The following is a 25269-nucleotide window of genomic DNA, read 5'->3' on the forward strand; positions in this document are numbered from 1 at the left end:
TTTCAGCTTATTCTTCTTCCATAAATCCATCAAATTCTTCAACTTCAGTGTCTGAGTTTAACAGTTGGGCGATTTCGACATGAAGCCCAGATCCCTTTCGTCATTATCCGGGTCAGTCTCGTAGCTGTGACTTTGCTGTTCAGTGATGATTCCGGCCTTTGTGAAAGTTCAGACGACACTTCAGACTGATCCCTTAGTCCAGGTGTCCGCAATCTTTTGGCAGATTGTGGCGTAATTCACCTGGCGTTGCCTCCCTGTCTTGGTGAATGTGTATTACTCCGTGAGGCTCCGGACTACGGTAGTTGTAATGCTCAGACAATCCATCAAGCGGTGCGGCTTCGTAGCTTATCAAAGTCGTACTAAAACATTTTGACGAATGTTTGAGCGCCGTGTACCACATAAAATCCGTCTGAGGTCAGTAAGCACAACCAGAATTAATACATGAGGCACACCGGATTATAAGTCACTGTCAATTTTTGAGAAAATTAAAGGATTTTAAGTGCGCCTCATAGGCTTTGTTCACACTGCAGCCTGAAGTGACCCAAATCCGATTTTTTAGGCCCCTATGTGACCTGTATCTGATCTTTTAATGACAGTCTGAACGACACAGATCAGATATTTTCAAATGTGACCCAGGCCACTTCGATATGTGCTCCTAAAACCGATACATATCCAATCTTTTGACATGCGACTTCAGTCTGAACGACCAAGGCGCATTCATCCAACCTACACGTTATCAACAAGAGACAAATGTACACAAACGTTCTTCTCGTCAGACGAAAACTCTGCCCCACAAAATGCCTTCTCCTTCTTAATCTCCTCCTTAAAACAAGTAAGTTGTACATGTTCTGGCTCCGGTACGAGAGGAACTTTAAATACGCCAGGTGGTCAACGCTTGCAGTTGACGTCATCGTGTCCTCCAGTGCGCATGTGGGACACTTTTGGGGCGTTTAATGTTCACACTGGAGACCACACACAAGTCGCATTTAATTAGAAACGTGAACGACCTCGCAAAAACATCGGATTTCACCCAAAAAAATCCGAATTGAGCATTAAGCCCTGCAGTCTGAACGCAGCCATAGTCCGAAAAATACGGTACTAGTTCTAATAGACATGTGCGACGTGATGAAGTGTTTTGCCTAAGAACACAATGACAAATGAGTTCTTTTTACCACTGGCTCCCCGCTGTGGCTCCTCGCATTCCCAGCGGTCTCCTATCCGAGCTTTAACCAGCCCCGGCTCTGCTTAGCTCCTGAGATCTGACGAGAAGAGGCTTTGACAAGGACAGCTTTATGTACAAAAACAGTATACCTGAGTTTCATGGACATTTTTCTGCATATGCACGGGGCTCGTAAAATTTTTCCAAATAAACCATAACTCCATACGGCCCATGAGGGAGCGCAGTATATTATAGGCTTTCATTAGCAGAATACACTGGAGCCTAGCTAGACTTTAACATTCTGTGCTGTCGGCTGGAAAATGAGCTACATCTGAACACTTTAACGCGCCGGGCCACTCCCCTCTTGGCAACGTAAACAAACCCAGGCTCTTAGTATTTGCCCGTAACATGTTGCAGATGCCCCTTTAATGCCTTTTACTGTTGGTACGTGGTGCTGCTTTCTTACCGTTGTTTTTTTGTGTCGTTGTAGAAGACTTCGTGCGATAGGCCGAGCTCGGACGGGGAGGCTCCTCATGAGAACGGAGTCAGTGAATGCAAAGATCAAGGTGGGTACCAGAAAGGATTTTAATACATTGCATAAGTATTTCCATTTTTTTTTTTTTGCATAAGATCTGGTGAGACAAGAGTGGAAGGTCTCAGAAAATCCACTTTAGACCAAATTTTATGGACTGCAATCAAAGTAATCAGTATTCAAAGACAGTTAGTTTTATCTTTGTGGCTTTTAAATCTTTGTGATTAAAGGTACACGGTGTAACCTTTTCTGTTCTGCTTGTCTCCTGTGTTGATGTTATTGCTTCTTAGGTCCCTGTATCATTCGTTCTTTTGAATTTCAATTAAGAACGAAAAACAATAAAATGGGAAAACAGTTTGTTATTTCATTATTCCGTTTTAGTGTCGAACAAAAATACGATTTTGACTTCTATTTAAAAAATGTTAAATTTTAAAGATTATTTCAAATATCACCAACCAAAAAAAACAACAACAAAAAAAGTCATCGTGCCTATTTAAATTTTGATATTTTGATATTTTATTCTCTTCTAGCAGCGTAAAGTCCTGGGCATATAAACTAGAGAGAATAAAATATCAAAATTGAAATAGGCACCAAGACTGTTTTCTGTTTTTTGATTGGTGTTGGTTTGAAATAAACTTTAAATTAAATATTGGAAATAGCTGTTGAAATCAGTTTTGTTTTTTTGTTTTTATACTCTAAAGCAGAATAATGAAATGAATAAATACATTGTGTAACTAAAAAATAATAATTTCAATAATAGTGATTTCAATATTGACCAAAAATAATTGGGATAAGTGATTTTTTTTCCATAATCAAACAGCCCTTGTCATGACATAAACATGGGGTATTATGCAAAACCAATTTTTTTTAGCTTTTCGTTATAACATTAAGAACATGTCTGAGGTTTTAGACGTCATCCGTGCACGTTTGAGTATTTTGAGTGAGCGACTTATTTCAGAGAGCAAAGGGAGGGAGGAATCGGAGCATCAAAAAACAAAAATGAAACTTATAAAACATGTTGATTTCGACGGATATAGTATTTCCAAAACATTAAAAGGTACATGGTGATCTTAATGTCATGTGTTCACAGTTAATAATACAGTGTTCCCTCGTTTATTGCGGGGGTTATGTTCTAAAAATAACTCGCAATAGGTGAAATCCGCGAAGTAGTCAGCTTTATATTTTACAATTATTATATCTGTTTTAAGGCTGTAAAACGCCTCACCACACACTTTATACACTTTTCTCAGACAGGACAGACACAACCCTTTTTGCATCCTTTTTAAAACTTATTGCTGCTGTCGTCCTTATGTTATTTTTCTCCATCTTTATGTAATGAACCAAAGAGTCATTTATTCTGTAATGGAGTTCTACAGCGCAGAGTCCTGCATGGGAGAATTTTTGGAGACCCACACCCGTGCCGTACAACACCGCACCCGCCCGTTAACCCGCGATTATATCAAAGTTAAATCCACACCCACGGGGACCTATTAATTCCACCTGTTACCCGCCTGTGCCCGTGATAAATCGGGGTCAGGACATTAGTTTGAAAGCCCAATATACACGCTGCACCGTCAGAGCCGATCGCCAGGACTACACCAGGATTTAACCAGGATTTAACCAGGTCTAAACCAGGACTGAACCAGGACTGAACCAGGGCTAAACCAGGACGAAACCAGGACGAAACCAGGACTGAAACAGGACTAAAACAGGACTAAAACAGGACTAAACCAGGTCTAAACCAGGACTGAACCAGGACTAAACCAGGGCTAAACCAGGACGAAACCAGGACTGAAACAGGACTAAAACAGGACTAAACCAGAACTGAACCAGGACTCACGATCAGGACAGGCTCGGAGGTGACCGCAGGAGAAAGGACCGACGCAGAGCTCCGCACCTCACGGTAAGTGCGGCAATTGCCCGATCGCGCTGCACTTCAGAATCACACTGCTAGAGATCCAACATTTACCGTATTTTCCGGGCTATTAGGCGATCTGGATCATTAAATTGTCTATTTGCACACTTTTTTCACAAATAAACCGCACCGGACTTTAAACGAAACACAACAGTTGGATAGGTTGGTCGGACTTTGTTTGGCGCGTTCACGGTGACTCTGGGCTTTGTGCCGCTGGATTGTCGGCGTGTTCGTAGTGACTCAGTTGTTCAGTCGTGTCTAGAAGCGGCACATTGGACTCTCTTTTTCGGTTCGTTCCTCCGTTCCGTTCCTCGTCGGCGTGGAGTGAGGAGTGTGTCTGCGGGTGTTTTTCGCTGTGCGGTCGCTGTCTGCTCCGTGTGTGTTTGCGTGTTCTGCGGATGGTGTGGCTTTGTAGTTTACTGAAGTTGTGCTGGGACACCTGAGTGGATTTGTGTATATGGCGTTCTGGCTTGTGGGGCGCGCAGTCGTTTTTTGATGGGGTTAGAGGCTTAAGAGAGCGTCTAATAGCCCGGAAAATACGGTATGTAAATTTGGCGAGCTGAATGCATTCTGTACTGTACCGGAGACACGGCACAGAGGACAATGGTTTACAATCCCTTAGCCAATCAGGACGCAGCGGGAGGAACACAATACGTGCTCATACGCTGTAAAAAAAAAAAAGCATGCAAAATTGGGCTAAAAGAGGTGAACCGCGATATAGCGATGGACGACTGTATCCCCCCTTTAACTTATTTACAGTTTGTCCAGCTGGCAATCGTCCTACATTTTCTTCCTCCGTTCTTCTTGGACACTCTACAAAATGTAACTTTTATTTATCTCTCCCCTTTAAAAATCATTCATTACCCCACATTATGACAGCGGATTCCAGCGCAGCAGTTAATCTGAACTCCTCTGGGTGCAGTAGAGGAGTTTGAGGCTCTGATTCATGGCCCGGGCTTGTGTAAAACCTTATGTAATCCCCCCCGAAAGAAGTGAGTGTTGATTTGTGTGCGCAGTGTCAAACAGGTTTCATCTTATCACTGCGCTTTTAAGTGAGGGAGGATACGGCTGCTAGAAAGATAAAACGCATCAATTACATGGCACAGGTGTGGACGTATGACTTCACTAAAACAACAGACGTTTCATCGCATGTGGGGGAGGGGAGCGTGTAACGGTTACGCAGCAATGATAAGACTGATTGTGAAGAATATGTTGAAATGTTTTAATTGTGAGTGGATGTGCCAATACTAGATTTGACAGCTGTTGACGCTGAGCTTTTATAGTTACCTGATGAATAAACACAAGTTACATAAACGGATTGGATCAGTTTTGTGATCAGTTGCACAAATGTCAAGAAAAAGGCCAAAGTATTGTTTTCTGGATGACAGATTCTGGATTGATTCATCTGTGATTATATCCTAAAGCAGGGGTTTTACACCACATCAAAACTGGGATTAAACTTGGACTTAACCAGGACCTAAAGCGGAACTAGACCAGAATCTTGCACCAGGCGCCCGCATATAGTTGCCAAAAGTTGGGAGAGTTTTAACGTGCTGGAATTTAACGGGCGTGTATGCGGGCGGGTAATGATTACACGGGCGGTTTGGGTGAATTAAATGATTGACGAATGGGAGAAAAATACTTACTGTTGCCCTGGAAACAAGTGTCATTTCCTGGAATGATGGCAGACCAGGCTGAAAGAGACTTTAGTGTTTTTATTACATAAAACCATCAGCGGAGGTGATCGGCTCGGCCGCTGTGCTCCTGGTTAAGTCCTGGTTCAGTCCTGGTTCAGTCCTGGTTTAGTCCTGGTTCAGTCCTGGTTCAGTCCTGGTTCAGTCCTGGTTTAGTCTTGGTTCAGTCCTGGTTCAGACCTGGTTCAGACCTGGTTCAGTCCTGGTTCAGTCCTGGTTAAGTCCTGGTTCAGACCTGGTTTAGTCCTGGTTCAGTCCTGGTTCAGTCCTGGTTCAGTCCTGGTTCAGACCTGGTTCAGTCCTGGTTCAGTCCTGGTTCAGTCCTGGTTCAGTCCTGGTTCAGTCTTGGTTCAGTCTTGGTTCAGACCTGGTTTAGTCCTGGTTCAGTCCTGGTTCAGTCCTGGTTCAGTCCTGGTTTCGACCTAGTTTCGACCTGGTTTCGACCTGGTTTCGACCTGGTTTCGACCTGGTTTCGACCTGGTTTCGTCCTGGTTTAGTCCTGGTTTAGACCTGGTTTATTCTGGGTTAAGTCCTGGTTTAGACCTGGTTTAGACCTGGTTTAGACCTGGTTTCATCCTTGTTTCATCCTTGTTTAGCCCTGGTTTAGACCTGGTTCAATTCTGGTTTAGACCTGGTTTATTCCTGGTTTAGACCTGGCTTAGTCTTGGTTTAGACCTGGTTAAATCCTGGTTAAGTCCTGGTGTAGTTCTGGCAATCGGCTCTGACTGTGAAATGCAACACTTGAAAAGTACATTTCCCAATTATTTTTACCCCATAGAATTTCAGATAAATAAATAAATGAATTAATAATTTAAAGTATAAAAGTTGTCTGATTAGCTGTGTGGTAAATAATAACCATCATATTATTTAAAATCTTTGGTTCTGAAGAGGTATAGTTAATGAAATTGTTAAACCATTTCATAATATTTAAGTTTTTGGATTGAAAATTGAAATTTACCTTTATAACCACAGCTGGCTCCGAAGTAGGAGAGTCTTAGTCTAAGTATATAGAGACCAATGTGAAAATAATGAATCCACATGTATGTATTTATTTTGGATAGCCCCTTGAGATGCATCAAGTTTTCGTTAAATGTTGCCTTCTCATTTGTGCACTTTATGCCTCGTAAAGATAGTGTGGAGGGAGTTTGACTTAAGTTAAAGGGAGGGACGCAGATATGACTTTCCTCACAAAATCCAGCCGTTTCTAAAAAGCCGGTGGTGGTTTCGCTGTGTGACCGTTCGCGTGCACGTCAGCTGTTTTTGGTGCATTCCTGGAACTAGCCTCGCATTACGGCCCCGCACTTCGCTGAGCCGCTAGTTAGCTTAATCAGGCGCATTCTTTCCACGGACGGTAACAAGGAGTCGAGTTCACCTGATCACACTTTCCTCCGCTCGGCAAAAATGGCTTCCACATCTGGGCCTGTGCTTTCCGCCGCCACTGCCGCCGCCGGTCCCTCCATTGTGTTTGGTGTCATCTGCGAGGTCGCCATGGTGACCGTCACGTTGCATCACGGGGAAAATAGAAATGTGGGGAAATGCTTAGATGAAACTGAAATTGTTTTTGAAAGACTGTAAATCTGTGGGGTGGGTGAGGGTGACATCATTGGTACTGCTGCAAAATGAGCAGAAATATGGACTTTGTCAAAAACCTCCTCCTGAAATTTAAAAATACTCAGTCCACTTTATTTCTACAGCACATTTCACAAACAGTTTCCAAAATCCTGCACAAATACAAACTAATAACAACAATAATAATATAATGATAAAATAAATGCTCAGATTTAATCGTACTAGTCTTAAAACAATAAAACCAGTACCAGTGCCTTTAAAATTATGTTTGGAAATTGTAATAAATACTGTATTTTTTGGACTATAAATCGCACCAGCCAAAAAATGTGTAATAAAGAAGAAAAAAACATATAAGTCGCACATTTTGGGGGAAATTTATTTTATAAAATCAGGGACCAGGAACCGACATTTCATCTTGAAAGTCAAGTTCTAGTAATAACAATAGAACAGAGAACAACAGACTGAATAATTGTTAATATGTTAATGTCACATATGAACAGTTCTTCATATAACTATAGTATAAACAACAGAACAAGTTTACCAAACTCTCCATCTCACTCCAAATCACTAAATCCACTGAATTCATTCAATTCTTCATCCTCGGTTTCACTTCTGAGCAACTCCACGCAACTTCGGTTGTCACTGAAGTTCAGGCTTTGTCGATTCATCCAGTGACTTCCAGGAAAGTTGCACAGTGCATCCTCCCAGTTACCATGAAGCTGTGTTCTCCATCCACGCTCTCTGCCAGTCCCTCACAAGTTTCCCACTCACTCCAAACTTTCTTTTTGCTGCAGTACAGTTTGCATATTTTACTACTTGCAGCAGGACAGTGGCTTTTTCTGCAGGAGACATGCGCAGAAAACTGATACACAAGCATAGAACCTCTCACGGCTGTCAGTCTGAAAATTTTAATATATAAGTACCGCCAAAGTATAAGTCGCAGGAAACACCCAAACCATGAAAAAAATGTCACTTATAATCCAAGAAATATGGTAGTAAATGATGGTGAAAGGAAATGATGATGGTGAAAATAATATTAGGTTACATTTACACAGAAAAGAATCAGTGTATCACCGTATCGGAAACGATTTGTATCCAGACACGACGTTTCTGTGTCCACAATCCTTCCCTATCCACACAGCTTTACGCATATTTGTTTACGTTTTACAGAAACAAAACTTCAAACCACATGGCTCATTTGCATAAACGAAGTCTTCAAAAAACAGCTCGGTATTGTGCGCTGACGTGGTTCAACTTCTGTCAGACTTAAAAAGGACACGACTCAGTGAAATATATGTGCTCTTTCTGTGATAGAGGGGTGTTTTGTTTTTCAGTGTAAATGTAACCTTGGATCATAAAATATAATTTTTTATTTTATTTTTTTTGGTCTGAAAAACATGCCCAAATGAAAACCAGAGTACACGTTTTGTATCGTTTTGTTTAGATCTGCCAAAAAAGTGTTTATCTTGACTTGAGTAAATTAAAATCAGATACAGGCCCTTTAAAAGTCCATGGTTTTGCATTAATCATTTGCATAAGGAAAACTCCATGTGTTTTGCTTTTAAAATGAGTAGTTTTGTCATTGAAATTTCTGTAACTACAAACCTGAAAACTAGAAAGAGAAAATCTGTTTGTGTGTCTTCCCCTATTTTTTGTCATATCATATTTTTGCACCCATTGACCTTTTGTTAACATCTCCAGAACCTCAAGTGGTTGCCTCAAAACCCAAAGTGGTGCTTGTACAACACTGGTCTGACCACTATTTTAAACCAGTCCAGCCTCGGGTACAAGAGACCGAGAACTTAGCTCCTCTCATGCCTCCAGATGTGCACCGTCATTCCTCTGTCTCACTGTGGAAAGAAACCAACCCACCCAATGCATGCTGGGATCAAAATAGTGGTATCACGTTATAAATAAATTACTGTTTTTAGAGAAATAACAGAAAATCAGGAATATATTGAATCTTCTTTCATTTTGTTTTGGGTTTGGTTCCTCAAATTTGCTGTTTTAAATCTTTTTGTTTAATACAGCTAATTTGATTTTGTCTTTTATTTTTTCACTGACAGAGAATTTAATTAATTAAACTTTGTGCCAGTTTTTGTTTCATGTGGACAGGCCAAGTAATTACCGTACCGGTGTAGAAGTCGCAGCAGCCAAAAAATACGTAATGAACATATATAAGTCGCACTGTTTGGGGGAAATGTATTTTATAAAATCAGAGACCAGGAACCGACATTTCATCTAAAAGTGAAGTTATAATAATAACAATAAAACAGAGAACAACAAACTGTTAACGTCACATATGAACAGTTCTTCAGATAAACTATAACATAAACAACAGAACAGAACAAGTTTACCAAACTCTCCATCTCACTCCAAATCACTAAACCCATTCAATTCTTCATCCTCGGTGTCACTTCTGAGCAATTCAACAACCTCTAGAGGTAAACTGAGCGCCGCTTCCTCTTCTGTGTCGCTGTCGTCAGACTCAGCATCAGTTCCAGTTAGAATTATTCTGCCCTTTCTGAATCCTGACAGGATGGTTTCGGTGTCACTAAAGTCCAGGCTTTGTCAGTCCATCCAGTGACTTTCAGGAAAGTTGCCTGGTGCACCCTCCTAGTGTCACAAGTTTCTCACTCACTCCAAACTTTCTTTCTGCTGCTCGATTATCTTTTTCGGCTGCATATTTCACTACAGCCCGGGGGAACTGTGACGTCCCACACAGACGCTCCACATTCGGACAACGTGTGCTCTCAGTCAGAGGCACAACATTTTGGAACAGTCTGCCACTATCAATAAGAGAAACTCCAACACTGGACACTTTCAAGTCCTACTTGAAACAGCGGCTAAAGGAAAACCAGACTTGTGGACAATTTTAGTGTATGTCTGTTACTTGTTTTTGTTTTTTCTGTTAAGTTTGTGGTGTCACCTGCCTAGGGACTACAGATGCATTCTTGCTATAATCTGTCATATTTACATTGCAATGTTGCAGATGTTCATTAATATGCACTGTCCCTATTAAATAAATAAATTAATTAAATACTTAAAGCTTGTAATCTGCAAAATGATTTTCTTTTTGGAGGCATTTGCTTTCGGTCTTCTCAATCATCTTAATAAGTTTGTTTAAATTTTAAATTTTCAGTGGTACAGAAGTAATGGTGCGATCGACTGACGTGATACAGACATGGTACAGGAGTAATGGGAGCAGCAGATACTGACACACAAGACTAGAGCCTCTCTCACGGCTTCAGTGTGAAAACTTTAATATATAAACCGCAGTGGAGTATAAGAAAACACCCAAACCATGAAAAAATACAGTACAGACATAAACCATAAACCAGGTCAAACTAAACAAACTGTATCATAGAATTCTGACTCAATTTCCAACTTTTCCATCTAAATTTTAAACTTTTGGAAATTCAGAATGCTTTAATGCCATGTGAACAGAACCTTTTCACTATCAGTGGTTTGCAGATTGTAAAATGTGATTATGTCATGCTCCCAGATGTGGAGGAAGAGCCAGATTTCTCTGTTGATTACGTTGCATTTTCCTATGAAATATCTAAAAGGAAAATGCACAAATGTTGGACACGATCGTTTGTATTTGTGACTAGACCATAGGCTGTATAAAGAAGTGGACTAAAGGAGTTCGGCTACAGGGTTTACAGGGGCGAAAGAGGAGCCAGCCAAGTATCCACCTTATTAAAAATATCTTCACTGAACTTGCGACATCTGGTTGTTGTTTTGTTTAAATAAAAAGGGCATGTATTTGAGAGGATTCTTGTCTAAGTGCCCCATGTCTGTGTCTCCAGGAAAGGGGAAGAAGAGCTCAAAGTCGGAGCAGAAGAGTGGCACCGTGGGGAAGGGCGCGGGGAAGAAGATCACCAAGATCATGGGCCTGGGCAAGAAGAAGCCCTCCACGGACGAGCAGACCTCCTCCGCCGAAGAGGACGTGCCCACATGTGGTAAGGACCGGACTGGAGTTATTCGGCATGGTTTTTAATAGCAAGTATTACAGCAGGGGTGGGCAGAGTTCAGAGAAAGCACATCTGTTCTTGAGCAAGTTAGAAAGTTGGTGAGTGAGTGAGTGTGTGAGTGATTAGTGTGTCAGAAACTCGGATTAGTGTCACGTGCAGGCCCATCACGATTATTACAATATCGATATATGAAAGATGGGACTATTTTTGGGGGGGGATCAATATTTATATTTTCTATATTGCTGTTCATCGTCTGTATATTCAGGAGCAGTATATCACACTTCAGTTTGTTATTATGACAGACCGAGCCACATGTTTGTCTGTTGTATGAGAAGTGAAGGAATAATGCAGAACAGTCTAAAGAAATGTTGAGCATCTAGAAAAGTAATAAACTCTAATGGGAGGTTTTATTGTCATTATCACTACAAATGTATTTATTATGAAAAACAATGCTGTTGGAACTGAGCGTCAAGACATTTTATACAATATGTCAATGAACACAAAAAATATTAGCAAAATGTGCACAGACTAAGTTTAATACAGCATCTGTTGAACTTAGGACAAAAAACTAAGGTTAATAATATTACTTGGATTACATCATTTTCAGTTTTAGTCAAATTAGGGTGGTGCAAAAATGACGGGCTTTTTTGTGACTGGGCTTTAGGAGAGGTTTCCCCACGTCACTCCAGTTTGACTTTCTGCTTCCTTAGATAATTGCAGGGAACTTGCATGCCGATTTTTTCAAACCTTCTCATCAGAAGACGCTCCTGTCGAGGTGTTAACGACCTGGACGTCTCGGTGAGATGGTTGCAGTTCCATCTTTCTTTAATTTTTGAACCGCTTTTGCAATGATATTCTTTCTAAAAGGCTTTGCTGATTCTTGTAGCCTTCACCTTTCTGGTGTAAAGAAGTAATTTTCGTTCTTTTGGTGCCATTGCTGACAGCAGGAAATGGGAAGGGGTTTGCTTTAAGTAACGCCCTTTTGTAGCCGACTGTCTGATGGACTAGTCTGATTCATCAGCTGGTTTCACATGTATGGCTCTTTGCTGATTGGCTGATGCCCGGACTCACACTTCCGGGGTTCTTGCAAACCGTCCGGTGTGTTCTGAATCCTGACCTAGTCACTGGAGACAAATGAAATTGAGCGGAGGCACTAGGTGACACCAACCTGGCTACTGATGAACACCTGTGTAATGAGTATTTAGACTCTCCTGTGGTTGAATGCTTGTTCAATTCCACATTTGGAGCCTAAAATGTAGCTTTGCTCTGAGACTTGCTCATTTTTGCACTACCCTAATTTGACTTAAACTGAAAATGATGTAATCTAAGTTATTTTATTAACCTTAGTTTTTGTCCTAAATTCAACAGATGCTGTATTAAAATTAGTCTGTGCACATTTTGCAAATATTTTTCATTGACATGTTGTATAAAATGTTCCTTTTCAAAGGGGGTGTACTCATTTATCCTGAGCACTGTAAGTGTAAAAAAACTATAAAAGAGAAGTTGTAGTTTGTTCAATATGTGATGGACTGTATGTGTTATCGTTTGTGGGGATGGTTGTGGAATATTTTTTGTCATTTCATGTGTTGTAGCCCACTGAACACCAAAGCCTATAATTTTACATTGTTCACTACTGAAAACACAAAACACTACTGTCAAAAAAACATTTAGTTTCCTTAAAAATAGGGTTTGTTGTTGGTTTATTTTTACTCTGAAATGACTGTACAATCTGAACACGTCAAACTGAAAATACTCATTATACACCACATATCCTGCACTCAGCCTGAACTTAAGCTGCCGTGTCCCTGCAGGTTACTTGAACGTGCTGTCCAATAACCGCTGGCGTGAGCGCTGGTGCAGACTGCGTGATAACCAGCTCCTCCTCCACAAGGACCGTGACGACCTGAAGAGCCACATCGCCTCTCTGCCGCTCCGAGGCTGTGACGTGTCCCCGGGGCTGGACCACAAGCACCCCTTCGCCTTCCGCCTGCTCCGGAACGCTCAGGAGGTGGCCGTGCTCGAGGTGCGGGAGAACGCGTCACACAAAATTAATATCGTTGACATGCAGATTTTTGTTTTAATACAGTAAATTCTATAGTCTTGTCACTAATATGTGGTCAGATTCAAGATTTATTAATTTACTTTTTGGATGTTTTATAGCAAAATGCAACGTTATCAATAGAGAAAACTAATTTCCATTGGGACAATAAAGTATTCTTTCTCTCTTTCTATCTTAAAGTGTCTCTTGCTCTCATCTGGCAGTTTGACATCTTCTAGAATCTGAAAACTACCAATGCCATTACTAAGGTGTAACGATATCCAAGTCTCACGATATGATATTGTCACAGTATGAACCTCAAGACTTGAAAGTGTTTAGAACTGTTCTTTCGTCTTGTAGTCTACACTGAGCAAAGGATCATGGTCTATGTAGTTCCCTCTGTCTTTTTTTACCTATTGCTGCACCATAACTCTTGATTTAAGCAGAGACTTGTAATTCGGTATGTTGTGATGGTCCACGATAAGGATGGGCATGATTAGTCGACTAAGAATTTCGTGGATTATGTTCATTTTTAATTGACACATGGAATGTAGGTGTCTGTGCATAGATACGAGGCTGCGTCTGACAGCGCAAACACTGGAGCTGCGGCCTCACAGTCCCAATCTGGAGATCACTACACCTCTCAATGAGTGCGTTTACATGCACATCAGTGTCCTGGTTTCGTCATGGTGTATGCAAACGCAGAATCGCGGTTACTGCAACATAAAGAGCTGCGCTAAACCTACACACGTCTGATCTCTGAAAACATGAACCATCTCCAACGCGACACACACACAGAACAGACTCTCCATCATCATCATCAACATCATCTTTCTGTCACAGAGAGAACACTCATATTCCACTGAGTTGTGTCCTTTAGTCCGACAAAAGCTGAACCACATCAGGGCACAAGAGCTGTTTTTTTTTTCTCTCCTCTTAGTTTATGCAAATTAGCCATGTGGTTTTAAGTTTAGTTTCTGTAAGACTTGTGCAAACACATTATAATCTCAAACGGTCTGATGTGGCTCTATAGTGATTATGGTTTATATGTTGTAAAGTTGAGTTTATTTATGCAGATTAGTAATGGTGATAATGATGATAATTTTAATATAAAAATGTTAATGATTATTTGAAAATTGATTGTTAATTCTCCCGACGATCGATTAAGAAAATTTCATCGAATGCCCATTCCTAATCCACGATATTATTGTGAGAACTTTGATGATACGATATTATGATATTTTGGTTATTGTTACATCCCTAGCTATTACCCATAGACATTTGCCTGTTGCTACACATTCCCCATATTAAAGGATAGAAAATGTTATTTCATGATATTCATCTCGTTTATCTGGCCTCCTCACCACTGACATGTAAAAGAGGATGTTTTGTGGTCACTAGATGCTTACCAGAAGCACATAACTTTGCAAACCCCAACTTGAAGCTCTTTTTGCTCTAATTTTACACACTAATTATGATCTAAAATAATCCTGTTGACTCCCTTGTCCCCAGGCGTCGTCCTCTGAGGAGATGGGCCGATGGTTGGGGGTGCTCCTGGCTGAGACTGGATCTACCACAGACCCCGCCACACTTCACTATGACTACATCGATGTGGAGACCACCGCCAATGTCATCCAGCTCGCCAAGCAGTCGTTCTGGTATGAAACACTGAATTTCTTTCTGGCCACCAGTATCGTTTACTAATGACAAACTAAATACACTACACTGAAGAGCTTGAAATGATACAAAGGTAAGAACTGAACAGACGGAGGTTAAATAAAAAGATAAAATAACAAAACACAAGTCCAAGCTCTGCCAAAACTACCTCAGGAAAAAAGAACAAGATGGTAAAGCTTGAAAACATGGAGTGTTCAGCACAGTGTCCAGACTCAAACCCCATCGAGCTGGTTTGGGATGAGTGCCACACATTTATGGGAACTTCTGCAACAGACTTGGGAAGAACTTTCTGAAGAATGTTTGATTTCTGTTGTAAAAAGAACGAGCCACGAGTGTGTTCAGCTGTTACATCTGCCAAAGGTGGACACTTTCATGACCAAAACTTATTGTAAACTTTTGATTCAACAGAAAACAGTAAAAAAAAAAATGGAAAAAGCGTGGTGTTCTAAAACTTTTGACCAGTAGTGTACGTATTTTGAATATAAAACACATAGACCATGTCTGATAACAAATCTTACTGAACTCAAATGTGTTTATTCCAACAGTTTCACCAGTAAGCGCGCTGTGTCTCCAAACCCTTACCTGGACAACCCTGTGAACGGTTACTCCTGCCCCACAGGGATGGCGCTGCACTACGACGACGTGCCCATCAACGGAATGGTAGGGCATCCAGCATTTAGAGAATTTATCTTTTAAGTGTTAAAATGAATGGTTTGACCTGGTTTGTGGTTAATACTCGTGTAATTATTGGGCCTATCCACGTAAAACAACTGTGGCACAAAGTTCAACATCTTCTCTGTGAAACAAACTATATCTTAAAGCCATAGTACCGTATTTTCTGCACGATTAGGCGCTCTGGATTATAAGGCGCACTGTCATTAAATGGTCTATTTTCGAACTTTTTTCACAAATAAACCGCACCGAACTTTAAACGAAACACAACAGTGTGATGGGTCAGTGGGACTTTGTTTGGTGCGTTCACGGTGACTCTGGGTTTGTTCAGTTGTGGCGTGTAGGGAGGGTGCTGTCTGGGACCAACGGATTGTCGGCGTGTTCGCAGTGACTCAGTTGTTCAATTGTGTCTAGAAGCGGCACATTGCACTTGCTTTTTCGGTTCGGTCCTCCGTTCCGTTCCTCGTCGGCGTGGAGTGACGAGTGCGGCAGCTTATGAGCGCACCCTATAGTGTGGAAAATACGGTACATAACTTTATTTTATTTAAGTGCCAGTAAATCTCCTTTAGAGTTATAAAGAGCCCTGCCAATCATCTGAAATTATGAGTGCAGCTTATTCTCTATGATGCTGAGTTTTTAATGAGCGAAACTTTTACTTAGAAAACTTTTTAATTAACAAACTTAACCCACTAACAGTCTTAACCTGTCTGCTTAACTAACTTTTCTGTGTCCCTTGTTCTTCTGTCTGTAACGCTCTGATGGTCCACGCTAAGGACCCAGACGCGTACTCCACTCCACCCTCCAGGAGTCGCTGTCAGCCCATAGAGGAGGTGCACTATGAGAACGCAGAGCCCATTGACGACAAGCCTGCTCCTAAACCTCTGGCCTCTCGCTATCCCCCTCCTAAAACTGCTACTACTGCTACTACTTCTTCTAGTCACTACAAACAGCCTGTGTCTAAAGTCTCTTCTAAGTTTCTCTCTGCTGATGCTAAAAATAAAGAGCCGGCTAAGGTACTAACACTTATTTCTGTCTTAATCAAATAACTATGCGTTGTCAAGTTTTCTGTCTGTCTTTGTCTGTTACGCTGTGCAGTGGGAATTACCGTAAATTCCGGACTATAAGCTGCTACTTTTTTCTCACACTTTGAACCCTGCGGCTAATAAAAAGATGCGGCGAATATATGGACGGATTATTTGTTTGGCACATTGTCCATTCATATATATGGTCTATTGTTTGGCAACACAGCGGATACACGCAGCCTGAGTGCAGAAAACGTCGCTGTCTGTTCGGTTCACACATGGATCTAGAGTTAATATGAAGTTCCTACGCTAGCTCAAGATATTGTCAGCGCAGTCAAACAGTTTATCGCCGTGTGATAAAATAAGTTATGATGCTAAATGAACATTAGTGAGGGGGATACGTCTTACCCGTGTGCGTAAATGACAAGAAGAAACGTCTCAAACTTCAGTAGCCGCACATCCACTCATACCTGATTGATAAAACTATCTCCGCCCCCGAGAGAGTCTGAAATCTGCTGAAATCCTCCAAGACACTGACATGATACAGACAGAACAGAGACTCTTTCTGCAGGAGACATGCGCAGTAGAGTTAGTTTAATAGATAAGTAGAGCGTGGGGAGAGACTGGGGAGAAGCGTCGAGGAAGATGCTCGTTTCATTGTGTTTTGAACAGTTATTTTGCGCTTCATACACACACCCTCCTCATGGAAAACACTCGAAGAAATGCAGATGATGCAGCTTTTAAGTTAAAGTCGATTGATGTGGCTGTGGAAGAAGGAAACAGAGCTGCTGCACGTGAACTCGGCATCAGTGAGTCGATGGTGAGATTTTGGCGACGGCAGCGTGACGAACTGACTCAACGCAAAAAGACGACAAAAGCTTTCAGAGGCGATAAAAACAGACGACCAGAACTTAAAAACGTTCTTGAAGACATGGACACCTGCAGCTTATATTCACACGGCCTACATATGTACAATTTAAAAATTTTGTTAAAATTTAGTCGATGCGGCTTATATTCAGGTGCGCTCAATAGTCCGGAAATTACAGTAATTTATGTACATATTCAAGCTAAAAAGGTCCTGTTCCACCTTGTGATGCCATGAAGCGGATGTTATCACTTTAACAGCTCCTTTTAGCTTTTACTCAATAGAGATTGGAAATTCCAGGCCTGAAATTATCCAAATTATTTTAGTGAATGTGCATGGATTACACAGTGGAGCACAAATTATTTTTATTTATGTATTTATTTTGGGCAAGCAAGAGATTTACATTCTTATACAATGGAACATGTAACGTTAGTGAAAGCATAATAGAAATAACCACAAAAAAAACAAAAACTAAAATTGCCCAAAAAGGAGTGGAAAGAAGAAAACTTATTTAGTCCCACCTCCCTCTTCTAATTTAACTTTATTTTGCCTTTTTCAGACATTATACATGATATAAATCCTGTTATCCTTGTTTGTGATGAGGAAACACATTATAACACTTCAGAAAATAGCGTAATATTGGGCCCTTTAACAAAAATCTGATCGTGATTAGTGCAAATAATGATATTATGTGTTTAAGTAACGCACATATCGTAGGCTCGCCACTGTTACTAGTACTTCTACCACTTCAAATACTACTACAAAGTTACACAATCAGTACAAAAAGGAGCATTGTGTTCCTAAGCCTTGTTCTGAGCAGCAGGAATGGCTGTGTGTAATTTATATTTTTATAGCCTGGAATTAAGAACCACAAAAGTGACCACAAATTGTTGTAGGGACCCCTTGTTTCTGCTCCTGCTGGGTCTTTCATCTGCTTCTATGTGTGTGGTAAGAATTCAAGGCGCTAACATGGACCCTGTAACCTCAAAAGTACTACTACAGAACACAGCCTTACTATGATATGGACGTGTTTAGGATGTTTTAAGAATTTGGTAAAGAAATGAAGTATAGAAGTGTTTGATTGATTGTTGTTTTGTGACATTTCTATTGTTGTAATTCACAGCAGACCAGGCGGGGCCCGGCAGCCAATGGCGTGAGCTCTAAGCAGAAGACAGACCCAAAGAACCAGGCCAAGAAGAATGGAGTCAGTGTGAGCAACGGAGCGACCTCCCTGAGAAGAAACAGCTCAAGTGAGTAAACTGACAAACAAGGACGTTCCCCTTTTAATGTTCAACTATAAAACGTTTTCTTAAAGGTGCATAGTGTGATTTTTCTCATTGAGGGTCCATCAAATGCTTTTCTCCATGGAAATGTTATTGCTTTGTCTCGAATATTTCACTTTATGGTATTAAACTTTTCTATCTTCATGGAGACCAGATCAGATCAAGTTAAAGGTCAGATCTGTGGAGAGGCGACTCCGCTCACGTCAGAATTAGGGAAAAAAAATCATTATCACGATTCTTCAAACGAATATTTTTCAATTACAGGACGTAGGGCTGGGCGATATGGATCAAAAAATATATCTCGATATGTTTTGCTATATCTCGATATACGATATATATCTCGATATACGATATATATCTCGATATACGATATATATCTCGATATACGATATATATCTCGATATATGTTCAAGAAAAAATAATCCCCTAAAACTGAAAACTGCAAAAACAAATCTTTTTATTGAAGTGTAAGAGGTCGGCAGTTTATATAGGAACATTTAAGATTACAAAAAACCCTAATTACATAAATAATAATTTAATTGTAAAATAAAATAAATAATGCATATTTCCTTCTTTTCATTCATAGATAAAACAACTCAAGACAAGCTCATCTTTGCATTAACTCTGTTATCCAGACCAGAACCAGAACCATGAGCTCCTTCAGCAGAAGAAACTCAGGATGTTCCTTATTTTAACAGATCCATGTTCCAGCAGTAAGGAGCTCTGAGGTTTCCCACAATCCACTGCAGATCAAACCCAACGTTTCCAAACATGTACAAGTGACACTGCAGCAGATTATTAAATAAAATCTTCTCCATAAATAAACTTTACATTACTAAACTTTACATTATATAAAGCACAACGACTCTAGAGCCACATCAGCCTGTTTGACATTATAATGTGTTTAATTCAGTTTTGCGCACGTGTGTTTACGTTTTACAGAAACGAAACTTAAGCGCATGGCTCATTTGCATAAACAGCGCACTTCTCACGCAGCTCAGCTCGTTTAGCTTCTTTCGGGCTAAAGGACGCGACTCGGTGGAATATGAGGATGTGCTGCTGGTGGTTTTGTCTGTCTGTAAATGGTTGAAAAGGTTCGTGGTGCTTGAAGCTTTTCACTGGCACCAACTTTCAGCGTTCAAGGCGATAGTGACGAGTGAAGGAGACACGAGCGAACAAAATCAGGGAGGCGGGGGCGCGGAGGCGACGAGAGAGAAGACAAACAAGCGAAGCGGCGAATTCTAAATTTAATATAAGCATTATATCGATATATACGATATGTCAGAATTCATATCGAGTTTAAAAACTATCTCGATATATTTAAAATATGGATATATCGCCCACCCCTAACAGGACGCATTTATTCAGTATTTCTCTGTCTCTCAGAAAAAACAACAACAGTTTGTTATTGATAATTTACACAAAACTTTCAAATTGAAAATAAATATAGGCTACAAATCTGTACTTTAGAGCAGTTTTGCGATGTGTAAAACATAAAATGAATAAAATATACTTTGAACTAGAAATATGGCATAGAAAAAAAATAAATGTATCCAAAATAAAGTATATATCCAGCTGTTCTACAATCTCTATTTAAAAAAATGAAATAAATTTATATTATTTATATAAAACATATCCCAAAATAAACTTTGTTAAGCTTTAATTGTTTCTACTTGATTATATGAATTTGGAGATTATTTGACACACACATTGAAATTGCGAAATTTAATTCATTGCACAGACTCAGACAGAACGTCTGTTTTTCTAGGTATTTTTGAGCTATAAAACCACTGTAATTGAATAAATGGAAGGTAGAACTGATTAATGTCATACTGTGGAACATTCTAGGCCAAGCAATGACATCTACAAAGAAACAAGTGACCAGAAAAGTTACACAATACACCTTTAATGAAATATGTTTTAAATAATGATTGTAATTAGGCCCAAAAACCCAGGCTCACATTTCCATAGGGTCTTATTATGTATAAAACAAAGCTGTGTGTTTGTTCACTTTTGAGGGTGTGATTGACAGGTGGATTAGCCAATCAGGGACATGCGTGGTCTGTCTGTGTATCAAAACAAACTTGGCTGCTGGAAGAAAGAAAGGGGAAAAATATCATCACAGGGGACTGAAAAACATGACATGTGGATTTGTTTGTAAATGACGGGTGACCAATGAGCTCCTTTGTTGCACATGAGTCACAGAAATAAACAAATCTGACTGTTTCATGGATTTCACAACACCACCGAGTATTCTGTATCACTGTATGAAAGGAAGACCAAATATGATTGTTTAATATTTACTCGTTATCTGGATTGCTTCTTCAAATCTTGGCCACTGAATATTTAAAAGGCCTATACTGCACTACTTTCTGATCTGTTATAATGTTGTTTTCTCATCACACACAGACCCGCAGTTGTGTTTTGTTTCATTCACACATGTTTAACACACAAACCCTGCACACTTAGTCTAGGATATTTGTGTTTTTAAACTCCATACCCCTTCACTAGAATCATTTGGATATTTTCAGACCTGGAATTTCCAATCTCTACTGAACAAAACGTAAAAGCAGCTGTTAACTTGAAAACTACCACTTCATGAGATGTAGACAGACAAATCATAAAGCATTACTCAAACATACGGGTGTGCAAAAATATCAAAATACCAATATATCGTATCGTTTAATGTGCTGATAAAGTGTCCATATCTTGGGCTGCTGTATCGATATATCGCCAAGAATATTTTTTGATCTATTTTACTAAATTATTTTGTTACAGAGATACAGTTTTGTTGTTTGTTTAGAGGAAGGAAACGTGTTTATACAACATATTTGACATTTTCACTGTTTTGATGATTAAAATGTTTGTGTTTCATATGAACTTTGCACAAAAAATGGTTTGAAAAAAAGACTTTGAGTATCACATCCACGATTTAGCCTTTATTTTTTTACTGAACTGTATTGAATCAATTTGAAATATATCGTATCGAATCGAAAGCTCACTGTATTGAGATATGTAATGTATTGTGGCCTATGTATCGAGGTATGTATCGTATCGTGTTTTTCATGTGGGGGTACATGATTCGTGACATCATCCCCCCGAACTTTCAGTACAAACATAAAAGCGCCAGCCCAGTAAAAATGAGTAATAGTTGATGTTTTTTTTTACTCAAAATGGTGTGGAATCATGTTATTAACGCCATTCATAATCCAGGACTAAACTAGGACTAAACTAGGACTAAACCAGGACTAAACCAGGACTAATCTTGGATTTAAGAGCGAGACAAAGAATCCTGAGCCCATGGAGCAGAGTGTCTACAAAGCGCGATCGGGCGACGGCTGCACTTCGCCCCATGGGTCGTGGAGCTCTGCGACGGTCCTTTCTCCTGTAGTCACCCTACAGTCTACACGGGTGCACCTCTGGGCCCATCCTGACACCCAGTCCTGGTTTAGATTTGGTTTAGAAGAATGAGAACTTCACACATCACTTACTTGAGCTGGGTGTGTTTGAGGAGAGGGAGCAGCCCAAGAACATGGAGAAAAGTCCTGCACACCTTCTTACTTGCAAAATGTGAGATTTATTAGGACAAACCCTGCAACGTGCAACTTCTTGCCACAGTTTATCCTCACATTTTGTAAGTAAGACAGTGTGCGGGGTTTTTCTGCACGTTCTTAGACCTGGTTCAGTCCTGGTTCAGTCCTGTTTTAGTCCTGTTTTAGTCCTGTTTTAGTCCTGTTTTAGTGCTGTTTTAGTCCTGTTTTAGTCCTGTTTTAGTCCTGGTTTAGTGCTGTTTTAGTCCTGTTTTAGTCCTGTTTTAGTGCTGTTTTAGTCCTGTTTAGTGCTGTTTTAGTCCTGGTTCAGTCCTGTTTTAGTCCTGTTTTAGTGCTGTTTTAGTCCTGGTTTTAGTTTTAGTCCTGTTTTTAGTGCTGTTTTAGTCCTGGTTTAGTGCTGTTTTAGTCCTGTTTTAGTCTTGTTTTAGTCCTGTTTTAGTGCTGTTTTAGTCTTTTTTTAGTCCTGTTTTAGTCCTGTTTCAGTCCTGTTTCAGTCCTGTTTTAGTCCTGTTTTAGTCCTGTTTTAGTCCTGTTTTAGTCCTGTTTTAGTGCTGTTTTAGTCCTGGTTTAGTGCTGTTTTAGTCCTGTTTTAGTCTTGTTTTAGTCCTGTTTTAGTGCTGTTTTAGTCCTGTTTTAGTCCTGTTTTAGTCCTGTTTTAGTCCTGTTTTAGTGCTGTTTTAGTCCTGGTTTAGTGTTGTTTTAGTCCTGTTTTAGTCTTGTTTTAGTCCTGTTTTAGTGCTGTTTTAGTTTTAGTCCTTTGTTTTAGTCCTTGTTTTAGTCCTGTTTTCTTTTAGTCCTGTTTTAGTCCTGTTTTAGTCCTGTTTTAGTCCTGTTTTAGTCCTGTTTTAGTGCTGTTTTAGTCCTGGTTTAGTCTTGGTTCAGTCCTGGTTCAGTCCTGTTTTAGTCCTGTTTTAGTGCTGTTTCAGTCCTGTTTTAGTCCTGGTTCAGTCCTGTTTTAGTCCTGTTTTAGTGCTGTTTTAGTCCTGGTTTAATCTTGTTTTAGTCCTGGTTCAGTCCTGTTTTAGTCTTGGTTCAGTCCTGGTCCTTCATGTCTCAGGTCTCTATAGGACAGTAGTGTGCAGGTTGTTTTCACTGTTGCCAATAACTCCGGTTTGACATTTAAGTTGTAGCTATTTTATATTTGTTATTTCTTTATATTCCACGTTGGGCAACTTCTTAATGATACAAAAATGAAACAAAACCCAACTCCAGGTCTGTTTTTGAGGAGGTAACAACTTTATAACATGTCTAAAAAGCTCACAAGCATCAATTCTGTGTAATATAGAACTTTGAACATTCTTCCTTGAACCGTTATGGCTCAGAACTCGTATCCCAAGTACCCCGGCTCGTAAAAGAGACAGAAGAGACAGTGCTAGGAGCAGATTTCACTGGTGTGTGTCTGTGGCCGCAGCCTGTAGCGCTGGTCTGCAGACTCCACGGCCCCAGCCCCACCGCCCTGATCACTCGAGAACCAAACTCCCTCCCCGGCCGCAGCCATTTGGAGCAGGCAGGATATCCCAATTACACTGCTTTGAAACAACACTACAAATCCTGTGACGCACGCGGACCAGACCGGACTACTTTCCTGCCAATGTAGGGGGCCACAGCGCTGGAGCAGGGATACTTAGCGGTTGTGCTAATCTCTGTGGTGAGCAATAATGTTTTTTAGCGTAATGTGCGAACTCGGAGGCAAGTAACCGCGCCGAATGCGAAGGGCTCACGTTTCTGAGCAATAGATTGATTTGCAACAGATTGAGCAGAAAAAGTAAAATGAATGACATGCGATGAGTGATGGTTTAAAGAGGCAGTACCCAGTATGGAATTCTTCATCTAATAAAATACATTCTAAAAGCAGCTCTTAGAGTCAAAATGAGAGTATTCTTATTATCGGTGAACCAGAAAGTAACGCTGGTGTTGTCCACTTTGGCTCCTGCTGCAGAAAGTGCTTAAAAAGTCATGTTGGGGATTAAAGGTTGTATAGAGGATTTTCCAAGGAACGAGAAATCCAGCGACTGTTTGTCCTTTTTCAAATGTTGCGCATGCGTGAAACCACCCCCTCCCCTACAGCTCCTACGTAGAAACACCTTAACAGGTTTGTTTACAGCCGGTGCTGCACATGACTTGTTACATTGTTACGGAGAAGTGGGGAGCGGGTGTGCGGACATTTCGTTCGCGGACGAGAAGTGAGGAGCAGGGAGAGAGTGGAGGAGAGGAGAGGGAGCGGTGCGCGGAGCGGTGGAGAGTGGTGAAGCGGAGAGTGCGAATGAACTAGCTACAACACGCAGCAGCAAGCGGACTCTTTCTTTGCCTTGAAAAATTACGTTTTCAGACATAGGATATCGCTTTCGTGTCCTGAAAAACGTTTGTCTAGCTCTTGGAAATAAAGTAGGTTTTCATAATAAGCAGAAGTGACCTGTCCAGGAGTAATTTGTGCGACCAAGTGCGTCAGTCTTTAGACCCTTGCGTCTGCTTCAGTCGCGCCATCGCTGGAATGAATCTTCAAGAATCACCTTAGTTTGGCTTCGCTGCTTTTCCCCTTGTCTTCTTCTTTCAGCGACCTCAAAAACGAACTTTCTTTTGCGGCTAACTGCTCCTGGATTCTTGTCGCCATTGCAACAAACTTTGTGCGAACTGCGAGGAAGATATAGGTCAAAAAAAGCCGCTAAGAACTGTTGCGTTGGTGGAGTAAACAGCGTCTGTGCGTCTTGCGTCTGTGGACTGCGTGACAGGCGTACGTAAACCACGTACCGGCGGCGCGCAGGCAAGTCAGTTACGCTAGAAACGTAGGGAGTTTGATTGACAGCCTGTCAGCTAACAGATAACGAGGCAGTGTCGTTATCTATTGGCAAATGTTTAGCCCCACCACGTCCAGAGTTGATGAATTTTTATTCTCTTTTTTTTGGTCATCATACTGCACCTCTATAATGCTATCATTGACAACTTGAAACAAAAAAAAATCATCCATACAACCTTTAAATAATAATTAAGATGCGAGTTCATTTTAAAGGGCCATTATTACAGTCGTTTCTGAACTCTGTTATAATGTTGTTTCCTCATCACAAACATTCCTTCAGTTGTGTTTTGTTTCATTCACGCACACGATCCCTGCAGATTTAGGTCCTTCTCTCAAACAGAAAACTTTAATTTAAACTTTAACTTCATTGCAAAAAAAAGAGCCATTAGGATTAGGCTCACAAGGTCCACTTTACAAACCAACTGTTTTTAAAATCAGACTTAAAACTTCATGGTCTGGTCAACTTTAAAACGGCTCAAATTATGTTCAGGGCATCTGTCGACTCTCTTCCAGTTAATTTA

The 25269-nt window shown here is 40.5% G+C and overlaps 1 protein-coding gene across 3 annotated transcripts in view; it reads left to right on the forward strand.

Annotated features, from left to right (window-relative positions):
* The window catches only part of afap1 (actin filament associated protein 1), a 157058-nt gene that overhangs the window by 124730 nt on the left and 7059 nt on the right, over positions 1-25269 (forward strand). The window contains exons 9-15 of one of the 3 annotated variants that reach the window (XM_055156658.1): positions 1650-1725; positions 10682-10834; positions 12658-12869; positions 14397-14542; positions 15107-15221; positions 16007-16246; positions 18244-18370. In XM_055156658.1, the coding sequence (XP_055012633.1) occupies positions 1650-1725; positions 10682-10834; positions 12658-12869; positions 14397-14542; positions 15107-15221; positions 16007-16246; positions 18244-18370 (1069 nt within the window). The remainder of the gene's footprint in view (positions 1-1649; positions 1726-10681; positions 10835-12657; positions 12870-14396; positions 14543-15106; positions 15222-16006; positions 16247-18243; positions 18371-25269) is intronic. The other 2 variants (XM_055156659.1, XM_055156660.1) reach the window with 2 other exon arrangements.

The sequence above is a fragment of the Boleophthalmus pectinirostris genome, unplaced genomic scaffold (genome assembly GCF_026225935.1).
Source record: "Boleophthalmus pectinirostris isolate CB_2022bp ecotype Guang Dong unplaced genomic scaffold, ASM2622593v1 HiC_scaffold_20, whole genome shotgun sequence".
Classification (NCBI taxonomy): domain Eukaryota; kingdom Metazoa; phylum Chordata; class Actinopteri; order Gobiiformes; family Gobiidae; genus Boleophthalmus; species Boleophthalmus pectinirostris.